The sequence below is a fragment of the Antechinus flavipes genome, chromosome 1, assembly GCF_016432865.1.
Source record: "Antechinus flavipes isolate AdamAnt ecotype Samford, QLD, Australia chromosome 1, AdamAnt_v2, whole genome shotgun sequence".
Taxonomy (NCBI): Eukaryota; Metazoa; Chordata; class Mammalia; order Dasyuromorphia; family Dasyuridae; genus Antechinus; species Antechinus flavipes.
This window is the reverse complement of record NC_067398.1, coordinates 126,302,780-126,316,970: the sequence shown is the minus strand read 5'-3', so window position 1 is coordinate 126,316,970 and position 14,191 is coordinate 126,302,780. Positions and strand designations below refer to the sequence as shown.

Genomic DNA, 14,191 nt, shown 5'->3' with positions numbered 1-14,191 from the left:
GGCCCTGATTATGATCCTCATAGAGCAGATAAGGAAATCAAAGATCAGAAAAATCAAAATCAAATGGCTTGCTTAAGGACCCGAAGTTGGTTAATGGTAGTGCAAGAGATAGAATTCCACAGCCCCTGGTTTCTAGTTTAGCAAACTATTCATTAATCACTCTATATTGGAGACAGCAGAATAAAATTTTATATTCAAATCACACTATATTCGTGTGATGATCTGCTCAGAGTAATTGTTAACCAATGAAATAATGCAAAGTCAGTGTTCATTTCAGTCCAGGGTACTTCGGTTTTCTGTTGCGGAACCATGTGGTTTTTGTTTGCACATCATCCCAGTACACTTCTTTTCTGAAGTAAATCCCAAGGTGTCCTTTTGAAGGTCTGAGTTAATCCTTAGAAGAACTGAGTCTGTCTGATTCCAGAGAGGGGAAGCAAGATCTGCCTTTTTCTATTCTGCATTTCCTTCCTTTGGGAGAGAAGGGTCTTTGTTGTTCCGTACTCTTGTATGAAATAAGCTAGACTTTAGCTGTTTAAATGCTAAATGGACTTACTTAAATGAATAATTATTTCCATGCCTTAAAAGCTCTCCTCTCTACCACAAGTACATACAAGTACATACTTTCATTTTCATTTCTTCAATTTAATGTCTCTACTTTAGAAAAAGTAAGATTTGCACAACAAAAGATTAGGGAGAATAGAGGCTTCATGAGTGAATCCAAATTTTGAGAGTCTGGAGAGACCCAAAGCACGCTACATCCTTTAGACACTCATACTCTTAGCACTTTGGGATTCATTGTTGCTAAGATTTTCTTGCTCTCTTCCCTTTTTAAAAGCAGGTGGGCTAAGACATTTCTTTGGAGGCTTTATGAGCCATTTCTCCTGTGAGAGTCACATCTCCAGTCTGCCAAGGAATGAAAATTCAGACAATCACATGGATCATTCTGAATGGTGCCAAATAGATTCCACTGAACGCCACTGACAATTATTGCAGCACACGTCACTGAGATGTGGCAGCTCCTTCTAGAATCAGGCATGAGGCTCGTCCTTAATGCAACAAAAATGACAGCCATATACCTATGCGGGCAACCCTCCCTATAGAAATAACAGTTTCTTGCTTTTGGGGAGAAAAAGGGAAATGGAGAGAAGGTGCTTTTTCTTCCAGTGATTGACTTCACATAGCAAAGTCTTAGTCCTAGTTGCACGAACTCCCTTTCTATCAATGGCTAATTGTTGTTGGCAGCAATTAGATTGGTTAAAAAAAAAAAAAGTCACTTGCATCAAAGATTAGGAGCAATAATAGAGAATGCCTACTATAGTCAGAGAAGGATAAGAATGGAAAAAGCAGAAACCCAAAGCGAGAGGTTTATTACCGTGAAGGGTGACATCCTAAAGCCGACCACAATTTGGGGAAAATTAGTCCCATAGTTTCTCAACAAAGTGGTCCATGGAGTCATATCAGAAAGCAAATGAATGGCAAGGAGTGGAAAGCAAAGGTGACAAAACAACTGGCGCGTACCAAGTTTTAAAATCCCTATGTCTGAAAGCCAAGACTAACTGAGAAACTGAGAGGCAAGGAAGAAATTCTCAGGAAGAATTAAGGGGAGGGGGGAGAAGGAGGGTGTACGAGCCAAGAAAGCAGAACAGAGTAGGGACATAAAGAACAAAAGCCCTAGCCGAGTCTGTCGGCGGCAAGGAGGGAGCATGGGGTGTTTTGAATAATTATTAAAATTAGCATGTGTCTGCGCCATCCTGTGGGTGTGGTGCAGAGCGGAGTGTAAACTCTAGCAGGGCTGGAGCAAACATTGGATTATAGGCAGCGAGCCTGCCAGGCAGAGGAGTAAAGGAGACAGGAGCGGGAGGCACACCGGGAGCAGGATGGCTTCGTCTCAAGGGAAGAACGAGCTAAAATTCGCCGACTGGATGGCAACTTTGCCGGAAAGCATCCACAGCATCCCTCTCACCAATTTAGCGATCCCAGGTACGATTGAAGTGGCTGCCCTGGCCGGCTCCCAGCGGAGGGCTTGGGGTGGGTTTGTTCTCTCCTTTCTGCCCTGCCACCCTGCTCTGCTCTATCTGCTATTGAATGGTAACTTGTCACTGGCTACAAAGAAGCTATTTTCTCAGGGTTAGGGGAACACATGCTTAGGAGCCCCTAGCTTCTGGGCATTTTGCAAATCTCTGGGGACCAGAGCGCCTCGGTTGGTGTCAAGGTGACTGGGGTTTCCAGTAGCTTTTGGTTTATGCTGTGTGCCAGGGTAGAGAGGGTCTTGGGAGGTGCTTGGAGCTTTACAGCCCCCTTGTCTCCCAGCACTATTTTTTCCTCCGACATTGGGGGCCAGGCGGAAGGAGCTTTCTAGAGTTGGAGGTGGGGGTCGTCTTGTATGACCAACCTCACTGCGCCTCCAGGGGGCTCGGCTTTCAGTTGGAGGACCTCAGACTCCTTCCGCAGAATTGAGCGGCTTGGGGTGGATTTCTCGGTCAGACCCTCCCAGGTCATTTATATTCTTCTCGGGTCTTCCTTAAAGGGACAAAGCACCTTTCAAAGAGTCAAGGAAAGTTAGTAGGACCAGAAGAGGTTGCTCCTGGAAGAGACGGACTGTTGGAACAGAGTAGGCAAAGGAGAGTTTTCCAGATGTTCGTAGAAAAAAGCGGGAGGTCAGAGCAGGATGGGCTTACTTGGCTTGTGGGCTGTCAGGTGTAGTTCCGCGTTTGGCAGAAGTGCACGGCAGTGATATTAAAAGATCTTGGCCAGAAAACCAATCCCAGGGAGCTTAGCAGAGGGAGAGCATTTGGTTTCAGGGTTGAAACCCAGTAGGGAGTTAATAAGGAACAAGTTTTAGAAGCCAGAGAAAGGGTAAGGGAAAGGAAAATAGAAAAAAAAAAAAAAAAAAAAGAATTTTGCCAGATGAATCTCTCTGAAAGGTAGAAACTGTCGGACCTGGAAGGTTACAGGATAGTTCAGATTCACTTAGGGATATAGGTAAAAGGATTTGTAACAGAAAAATTCCATACCTTCTGGCCCAGGAGTACAGGAAACAAGAGGTCTTTTGCTGAGTTCATACCATGATCCGACTTGAGTACAAATTTGGTTATTACTTCCCAGCGGGGTGGAATGTGCCTAGAGATTAGCAGATGCCGCTGTCCATTTCAGGACCTCGGTAAAAGGCTTGTTTAGCGTGTTGGGGCCCTTAATGACTTCTTACCTTTTCAGATCCAGGTTTTTTGGCTTAAATCAACTGTGCGCCCCCTCCCCTTCCTCCCTCTCCTCGTCTCTCCCTCTTTTCCCACCCCAATTCTGTCTCAGACCATGGGATCAGGTACTGAAATTCTCCAAGGCTCGACTAAAGGATGGCTGGATTTGCTCAGTAACTGGGTTTGTTTAGCGTCTGTGAATTTGCCATCTCTTTTGCTACGACAGTACAATGGGCAGTGATAGTGAATGGGTATTCAGTCCTCTTGCATTTTTAATTATTCTGGGGTCCTAAGATTTGTAAATGTTTATCTTCTGACACTAAAGATGCAGTTTTCTTGAGTTCTTAGGGTCCCACTGTGAAAGGAACATCTTCCAAAACCATTTTTTCCCACTCCAAGTGATACCTTGGATGGACTGAGAATTTCTCCCTCAAAGAAAACTATGTAGAAAGTATATGATTGGATTTGCTGGGAATCCTAGTCCTGCTCTCTCTGCTTCTCTAATCTTTTGTTTACATATATATTGTTTTATCTGAATGTTATAATCCCATGAGAACAGAGATTAAAATCATTTGGCACAACAGGAAAGAACTGAGCAAGAGAGAGTTTGAGTGTCCTGATTAAAGTCATGTAGCTAAGTCACAGGACCTACATAGTTTTAGACTTCGTCATATTCATTGTAGGATTTTCTTTCAAGGTGCAGAGAATAAAATTTTATAACAATGTAATTTTCTATGTTGTCATTAAAAACATAAATACTCTTCCTTTTTTGGAAGTCCATTTACATTTCATTATGTTCCATAGGATTTCTATTTGAAGAGACCTTATTGATCATTTAGTCCCATATTCTCTTATTCTCAGTGAGAAAATTGAGGCTCAGAAAGGTTTTTCAATGAGACAGTTATTATTAGCCCCATTTGTACGGAGCGCAGCATTTGGTGCACAGTAGGGTCTTAATAAATACTTGTTTCCTTTACCTAAGTGTCACATGGCTACTAGATGATGTAGCCAAAATTTGAGCTTTTGTCTTTAAGTTCTTTCATTATGACATGTCTTGGAATGTCTTACACTATATGACAACCCAAAGAAAGAGGTCTTTTATTGTCTTTAGAGAAGATTTCATATTTCTTCTCCATATAGTTCTTTGCTTTCACCATGGTATAATTAATATGGAACAGGTGATACAGAAAGATATTGAAGATATGTTTGAAAACAAAAGTTACCAGAGATTTAGTTTAGGATTGGGACTGGGAATGGGGTGAGAGAACTTCCTTCTCCATCTTATGCTCCAGCTTTGCCATTGTTTCTCCAGGGTCTCCAAATTATAAATCTGATATCAAACTTTAGACTACCTACCCACAGTTTTTGATCCCCAATTTGAGTTCTACAAGTAGAGATCTCTATCCCTCTACTCATTTTAGAAGCACTCCTATTATTATGCTTATTGGAGGGGTCTCTCTTGTTACTCAGTCTTTGACATCTTTTTGCAGGATAAAATTCCTGAGTTCTGACCACTGGACCAGAGTCTGATTTTCTTCATTCATCAATTAATTCAATGATACTAATTATCTACTTGTAAAGAATACTATGCTAGGAGAAGGAAGTGATACAAGTTTATTATATCATATTTCCTGCCTTCTTGGAGATTAATAATCCAAACATATAACTATTATACATAACATTATGGAGAAGTACCAAGCATTGAGTTTTATGAAGTTTTGGGCCTAGATCATGAATAATGTGGAACCTTCAACATGTTCTTTTACAGAATAATTTAGTGGGGATGATATCCCAAGTATGTGGAATATCACATTTATAATGTCACTCTTTTTTTTTTTTTAATAAACAGACTTCTTTTGTTGATTTTCCTTCTTCCTCTTTAAAAATGTATTAAGGGACATCTTTATAGAGTATGAATGTGGGGATATTCTAGGTGATGTAAAAAAAAAAGATACAAATAAAGTCTATTAAAATCAGTCAGGATCAGGAAGACATAATCATTCCTGACTTCATTAATTCAAAATGAGGAAAGGGACCTATCTGAAGACTTCTTCTATAAACTTCTTTTCTTCTTTTGGAGGAAAAAAGGTGAAGTCTTTTATTCTGAGATTTCTAATTGGAGACTATTAAACACTAATGGAATAATTGCCTCAAAATCATGCTAATAGCTTCCTGGCTGCTACATGTTTACTTGGCCAGTTGTTCCAACTTGAATTAAGTAATTATCTCCACCATTTAAAGCTTCTCCTCTACTACCAAGTAAGTGTTTCAGTGATAGGAGATATTTCTTCTGGAGCATCCTTAATGCTTTGGGTTTCCTTAGGTTAGGTGATTAGAAAGTGAAAAGTGGGCTAATTAAGAGAACTAACAGAGCAGCTGACCTGGATTAAACCTTTTAGTATAGAACATAACAATTGGCAGGTGTGTAATATTTATCATTCAGTATCAGTAGTAACCTAAATATTTCCCAAGTGATTGTATCTTTTAATGCTTTCAGAAATGCTTTCATGTGCTATTTTGCATTTAAAGGGCCCCAAGACTTGGTATTGATGGGGTTCAGAAATCAAGTTAGTCATTAGTATTAGTTGTTTTATTTCTCATTTTTTAAAAAAGAACTGTTATGCTAGACTGCAATGAAAAATCCCTCCCATTTTCTGGACTTTTCAGTTCAATTTATCATTTCTTTTTTTCTGGGACACAAAATTAAATTTTGATTAATAAATGTTTGTTTAATGATATCCTAGAATCTGGATTGTTACAAATTGGAAAAGCAGGAAAAAGTACAAATGCAGATTTATTTAAACAAAGCAAAAAAGAAGCAGGAAAAGATAAAAGTGTAAGAAGCCGATTAAGGTTTAGCATCATAAAGCCACCTTGGAAAACTATCCTATTCTAATGTGGAACTGATAACCTCTAACATTGTTAAAGGATGAATCACTTGTTTCTTCTTATGTAAAGTATTCAAAAGAGGGAATAAATCTGAGGGTTTTCTAAATGCAGTTCCTCTTGGTTATAGGCCAAATCTAAAAAGGATATAAAAATGGCTCTTGTTTGGTCCCAGCTACATACCTGATGTAGCTTTGGGAATTTTTTTTTCTCATTTTCTTTTTCAGTGAACTGACCCTTAATAGAAAAAAAAAATGGCTTTAGAAAAGCTCTCAAAACTTAAGGCAATTGAGAGATCCTTTTGCTTTTTTCTTTTAATGAGGTGGTACTTTTTTTTAAAGCTAAATTTCTCCATCATGAAACTAGAATAACACTTGTTTTTCCTTTCTTTTCTTTGGAAAATACCAAAGTGCTTCTCCATCATCCCTGAAAACATTTTATTCTAGAGAAACACTGAATACAGCATCAAACTGTTACTTTGCCAAGTCAACAACAATAACAGAATATTGTGACATAATGGAAGAAGCTATTTAAAAATTCTTATAATTTAAAAATGTATGCTGATTTATTTATCAAATCATGTTTTATTGATGTCTTGTATTTCTTACATCCCATTTATCTCCAAATATTGTCCCTTATCTTCACTTAATGAGTCCTCCTCTGTAAAACAAAAACAAAAACAAAAACAAAAAAAACCAGAAAAACAAAAACAAACAAAAACTAATGCAATCATCACAAATAACCAATAATGACTAAATCTGAAAGTGAATGCCACAGTGTGTACCTACAGACTTACTTCTCTATTGGCTTCAGTGTCCTTTTTATTTACATCTGTTGTCTTTTTGTTACTGGTCTCCAAGTTTTGTTGACTTCATTTTATATGTCTTTCTATTTGTAAAAATCCCTCATTTCTTTTATTTATTTCAGCAAAATAATATATTCCATCATCATTTCTTCGCTAAGTTCTATTTTTGATTTTTAAAATAATCAAATGTTGCACTTTGAAAATTTCAATTTGTTATTTATATATTACTTCATTTGATTCTCATAACAATCTTTGAAGTAGATTTCATAAATGAAGAAATCAAGACTCAGAGAGGCTAAGTGACTTGCCTAAAGTCACCTACCTCATAAGTGGTCCTTCTATCCTTCTGTCATTTCTAGGTCTTAACATTGTGCTGGACACATAATAAGCACTTAATAAATGTTCATTCATTCTTTTATCAGAAATGATGTGAATCTAAGTTTTCCTGATTTCAAGTTCAACATGCTATCTCCTACATTAAGCTGAGTATCTAGAAAGTGTTAGTGGCATTTGTTAACCTTCTTGGGCAATGAACAACAAAATCTTTCAGGATGAGCCTCGCTACTTCTGTCCACTCCCTCATTAATTATAAAAGAAAAAAATGGTCTATTAAGAATATATTTCTTGGTTTACTACATTTTGATACTCATTGTATTTTTCTCACTCTTAGCAAACAAAAATAATCCAACTTGCTGCTTGATGAACTGAAGAGATGCTTCAGCTGATGTTCCTATCCAAATTTCTAATGTTGTCTGGAACTGCAGCCCTTAATTAAGCTCAGTGCTTCTTAGTTTAATGAACCTAGTTGGGGAGCATTTCTGATAAAGTAGCCCTTTTCAGTTCATCACCCATTTTGAACAATCAAATACAAAAGAGATTTCATTTCTGCCAAAATGAATCTTAAGTCACAGTAACCAGTAAACACTTTGGATAAATGTTGTACCTTTCTGCCTCATTTCCTTCCCTTGCATGCCACAGCTGCATGCACCTTGGAGCTCAGTGATAGCAATGATATTTTTAAAATCATCACACCTGGTTTAATTAGTCTTGATTCACTAGTGATTTTAAAAAGCCACAACAATTTTGCCTTCCTTGCCCATTCAGTTTCTTTCTGAATGGTGCTCTTGACTGGGTATGGAGGCTGTGAATAGATCAAATAGCAATAGTAGTACTGAGATTCTTTAAAAACAAAATAAACAAAAGCTATGCCTTACATAAAATTAATTTTTGCGGCAAATAAACTTATTTGTAAATTGCATTTGAATTTGTGAGTTTAAATTCATTGGTTCTAAGCCTGTTTTCATAGGAATAGAAAGTAACTACTAGATATACCATAGTAATAATCTTTTCAAGAGGTCATTTACCAGTATTTTATCTATAGAGATAGTAATCCAGAGATAAGTAAGACATAACAGAAAAGACCACCAATAACAGTGCCACAAACCACACCACACACTTTGCATGTCAAACCCTTCAGGACTTCATTCAAAATCCATTTACTATTTCAAACACAAAGCAAAACACTTTTTGTCCAGATTATGATAAGTAGTTGGAAGGCCCATTCACTGTTAGCCCATCAGTGCATACCTCTTAGGCACTAGCAAGGAACAATGAATTCAGTTCAGAGCTGAATAAAATAATGAACCCAAATTGCATTTGGGAAACTTTACAGTGCTTTTAATGATTCCAGGTTGCTTCCTGGTACATTTAACTGACACATATTATCCCAGCAATGCTGCATGTTTGTAATTCTTTGATCATTATCCTTAGAAGAATTAGATGCAGATGGTCCACAGGGCCATGATATGGAACAGTGGTGTCAAACCCAAATATAAATGGGGGCCACTGAACTATATATAATGATCCCCATAGGCTCCATATTTGCTCCTAAAAATGTAATATCTAGCTTTTATTATATTCAAATTTTTATTTTGTTAAGCATTTCTCAATTACATTTTAATCTGGTTAAGGCCAAACTTGAATGTTGTAGGCTATCCCATAGCTATATACTGGATATTTTATGGTGGGCCAAGTCAGGTGTAGCATATTATTAATGAGGAAATACCCTGATAGGTGGGATTCACAGTCTGAGTGCTCCCCTGGGTGGCATGGAATGTATATAAATTCTAGAGGATATTGTCTAGTACTTTTTATGCATCTACTGCAAAAGTTCTATTAAATAACAGGAACAAGAATTACTCAGGATATGAAGATATAGATGAGTGGTGATTCTTCCAATGGTATAAATGTTAGTGATGATTTTAGTGAGATCACATGTCTACCAAATCATTTGGATAGAATTGAAAACAAGTTTGATTGGATTTCTAAGGTCATAACAAATGAGGATTAGAGATTCAGAATTGGAAGGGCCCTTTGATTCTACTCTATGAATTCCTTTAAAATAATTCTGAAAGGGTAGTATTTCATTTTCTTGAATACTATGGCTTATAATGAGAAAGTTACTACTTCCAGTGGTAGTTCATTCCCTTTTCAAACAACCCTAATTAATTATTGGGAAATTCTTTATCTAGGGCTAAAGTCTGCCTTCCTATAATTTCTATCTCTTAGTTCTACATTAGCCTTTTGGGGATAAACAGAGGAAGTCAAATTTCTTGTTCAGATATAGGAAAATCGGTATCAAGTACCTCCATAATAGTATTATAATGTACTTAACTAACATGGCTCCTAGATTATATTTCTACAATATATTAAGGCCAGAAACATTTGAGCTATAAATGCTATCATGATTACTTATAATTATATTTCAGTACTTTAATGTCATACTGTTATTAGTGTGGGTACTCTATCAACCAATAACCCAATGCTGCTATAGGGAAGGAAGAAAAAATGGAAGAAGGAAAAGGCCAGAGGAAAGGAATGAAAAAAAAAGGAAGAAATTAAAAGTAATAACAATAACAAAAGCCAAGTGAAAGCAACTTTATAGCACAGGGCTTTAAAAAATTATTTTTGTAACAAATTTTATAAAGTATTTCATTTAATCTTCCCAACAACCCTGGGAGGTAGGTGTAATTAATCTCTTGATTTTACATATGGGAAAACAGAGATTGAAGCTTGCCTATGTCCACATAACTAGTAGGTGTCTGAGGTCAGATTTGAACACAGTTATTTTTGACTCCAGGATTAGCATTCTACATCCCATACTGCCTAGATGCCCTATATTCCTTGGGCAACAAAATGCCTATTGACTGACTGAAATAGAACAACAACAGACAACATAAATAAAAAACTTTAAATCATCTAGTATACAGGCTAATATCACAATATATCTCAATAATCTGTGAAGACATTATATAGAATCATAAAATTTTGGATGTGGCATTCTTCTAGTCTAATTCCCTTATGCTGATGACTTTCTCAAGGTCTCAAAGGTAGAAAGTGAATGTCAGAATTAAAACAAGGATCCTTTGATGCCCATTGCTGCTTTTTTTCCCCTTTCAATTCTATGGTGTCAAACCAGTACAGTATAATGATTATGACTCACTTATTACGGAAAAGTTAGATTCTATTTGGTATACTCTAATAAGTCAGAGAAGAAGATGATATATGAACATTTCTACCTAAAACAAAAATTAAAAAAAATTTCAAAACTCTCTAAAAAGTTTAAGCAGATATCTTATTTTCTGAGGATGTCAATAAATGAAATATCAAAGTACTTTGAGATTCTGAACAAATTGAATGACTATAATTGTATATGTTCATCTATCTTAACCAGAGTCAGAATATACATTCCCATAACAGTCTCTCTCTCAAGGTCCCAATAAGACTATGCTCCCAGGCTCTAGCCTCTCCTGAGATCCAATCACACATTACCAACTGCCTTTCAGATATATTGAGCTTAATCTCTCTGAGCCTGTTTACTCATAGATTAAGTGGAGGATTAGATGAGATGAACTTTAAGAAAAGATTCAGATTTCTCTTCTCTTGATGTTGGAAATCTCAGTGATGAGAATCCTTTAGCAATGAAGTTTATCTTCTCTGAAATTTTTTAGTCCTCAAGAGTTTCCTAGGGAATGTAATTTATTTGCTCAAGGTCATACGCCTAGTATGTGCCAGAGGTAGGATTTCAACTAAATTATCCTGACCCTGAAATCAGTCTTTCATTCACCATGATGATTCTTTTAACATAATACACAGAATCCATATTAAGAATAATGTGGTAGAGGAAAGAAATGAAGGAGGAAGAAGAAACAATTAAAAATTCTTGATATTTAACCAGGATTGACTTCTGTGAAAGACAAAGTATGGAAACAGATGGGCCATTGATTTGTTTGCTGTGCAATTATTATATTACTAAATTCCATTACCAATCCTGAGGCGTTATCAGCTCTTGTACCACTATATTTTAAATGCCAGCTAATGTTATATAGAATGCTTCACATAAGCTGACTGGTAGAAAATTTCATGTGTGTTTATCTTTTGTCAGTGATACAAATGACATTTTTCTTCTTCCATTGTGCACAGGGAGAATTGTATATCTAAAGAGGAAAGTGGTTCCTGAGAGGTCATGGTTACTGTTTGTACTCTCTTCTCTCTGAGGCCATACGTTCATATCCCAAGGGTTGTGTAAAGACAAAGCCTGTGTATCTGACATGAGCCCTGATTGTAACTGCTGCCTTCATCCTGTCTTGGCCCGCACATGCCATTTTCCACCTGGTGAAGGAGTAGAGCTGCTGCAGTGCAACTTCAATCTTGCCCACCTCCCTCCAAAGGCCAGCTAGATGTTTGCCTATTCCAAGGCTGTACTAGTGCTCCCCAGGTCAAGAGAGAGCCAGAACAATGAATTCAGTATTAAAGAATTGAAGTAAGTTTCAAATGTTTTGTAGGATTGTTGTGAACTACTTAGATTCAATCATCAGTAAATATAAGGGAAGGCAATGGAACACCAAAGAAAAAACCTGAGATCAAAAGATCATGGATCTGAATCTGGAAGGGTCTGTGGACAACTAGCTTAATATCTTACTTAAAACAAAAATTTATGCAGAGAAAGTTTCACCTGACTTTTAGAAAATACTTTTTCTCAGAGAGATTATAAACTTGAGAAAAGAGCCTTGCATGCAAAATGTCAGTAGCTTTATCAGGTGGCATTTAAAAATAAATCCAGCAAACAATTAGGCAAGAACACTGTATGTGTAAAGTAACCATGTCAAAGTAATGCATATCAAAATATGAAGGAATGGTAGCGATAATTTCCAATGCCCATGTTTACCTGGAGAACATGGCACCCAAAAAGTGAAATGATTTGCTTTCATCCAAATAGAAACCAACTTTCTGTATCCCAGTCCAGAGTCTTTTCCCACTATACCAGTGGTTCCCAATCAGTGAGTAGCCATCTCTTGGGAGACGGCTATGGCAAAAGACACAGGAACATAGGTAAGAAGTATTGTCATTCTCATCTTCATTTGTGGAACATGAGATAAAGTATAAAGTAAATAAGCAAATATGCTTCTTATAGACTGAATAAAGATCTATTTACATATTATCTATTTTTTCAAGTATACGCAGTATTGGTAGATTAAAATACAAAATGCTAAGTTCAATACACGGAATATTTTAAAATCATATTTAAGTCATGAATTGTCCCCTGAGAGTGGGAGGTTGAGAAATTAAATGTGTATTCATTTGGGGGGCGGGGATTACAGAATGTTGGAGCTGGAAAAGACTACCATAGCCATTTAATTTAAACCATACCTGAAAAATAAGTTCCTTAACAATTAATGGTCCTTTCAGACTTTGTTGAGAGACATCTAATTGTACTTTTGGAGAGTTCTAATTGATAGAAAAATTTTCCTTAGATCAGATACAAATTTGATTCTTTTTAGTTACTATCCTCTGAGGTAAGCAGTATAACTTTCATTCTTCTTCTAGATGACTGCCCTTCGAATATTTGAAGGTAACTACCATATTCCTTCTAAGTCTTCTATTCATCAGTTTAAACATCCCAGTCCTTTTACCAAATTATCACATGATAAAAACTTGAGCTCTTTCATCATCCTGATTTTCTTCCTCCAGATGCTCCATTCTGTGAAAATAACTGATTTCTTTGCATCGTATTTGAATTCTTCAAAACTCTTCTTCTCTGGTATATGACTCATTCATCTCCATAGATAATTTACAATTATCTACAATCCAGACAGAATAAAGCAATGGCTATAAAGCACCTTTATTTACATTATCTTGGTTGGTCTTTACAATAACTCTATAAAGCAGGTCACACAAGCAGTCTGTCTCTGAACTATCATCAGACATTTACAGTTAAGGAAAGTAAGGCTGAGGTTAAGCATCCTGCTGAAAGGCACATGGCTAATAATTGACTAGAGTCCGAGTAATAGGTCTCAAAAGGACCTTAGAAATCATATAACCCAAATGTTATGACTTTTTGAAGGTTATATGTTGGAAATAACAAAACTCATAATTGAACCTAAACCTTTTGACTTCAAAATTCAATTTGCTTCCCACTATATCAAACTGAAAACTCAGAAAATCACATTTTTAGAAGTTCATTACACATACCTTGCTTTTAAAGATAAAAATGAAAATTAATAATAATAAGTGTATTTCAGATATTTATTTAGCAATCAGTTTTCTGCCACTTAGAGCATTAATAGGAATTCAACTATATCCTACAAAATTTTCATTTACCTATTTTCAAAAAATTGATGATATTTGCAATTATGATGTTGGGGCATTTGCCAGACTTCATAGATTCTCCTGAATCATCAAAAAGTGATTATTATTTCCAGAATAGTTTTATGTCTTTTCTTGAAACTTTGGGTCCATTTTTATTTAAGCATGATACAACATTAAATTAATCATAGCACCCAATTCTCTAATGACTTTGAATTAAAAATAAAGATTAGCACACTCAGTTGCTGACAGATAATATGGCTCATGAGGGATAGGAGGCTTTAAGTAAATTAAATTATGACAATGTAGTGAGCAGTATTTTCTGTAAGGAATGAAAGGAAGAGGCACTTAAAGCAACCAATATAAATGTACAGGGGAATCTTTAATGAACTGATATTTTGGAATGGAAGGGACACATAACTATGAACAAGCAGAAAAAGAGTTTCATGAATTTTTAAAATTATGTTTAACAGGCTGAAAAATAATGAGCTGAGATTTACAAAAATGCTAAGTTCAATACACGGTATATTTTAAAGTCATATTTAAGTCATGAATGAATGAAAATGTATTTATTGAACACTTACTATGTATAAAGCCCTGAAGGTAAGCAAGACAGCCCCTGTTTTCAAAAATTTCATATTCTGATAAAGGGAAAGGGCTT

The 14,191-nt window shown here is 36.2% G+C and overlaps 1 protein-coding gene across 1 annotated transcript in view; it reads left to right on the top strand.

The window, feature by feature from the left end:
* Nucleotides 1-1,680: 1,680 nt before the first annotated feature.
* The window catches only part of PLCXD3 (phosphatidylinositol specific phospholipase C X domain containing 3), a 208,925-nt gene continuing 196,414 nt past the window's right edge, over nt 1,681-14,191 (top strand). The window contains exon 1 of the mRNA XM_051990371.1: nt 1,681-1,980. Coding sequence (XP_051846331.1) covers nt 1,878-1,980 — 103 coding nt within the window. The 5' untranslated portion in view covers nt 1,681-1,877. The remainder of the gene's footprint in view (nt 1,981-14,191) is intronic.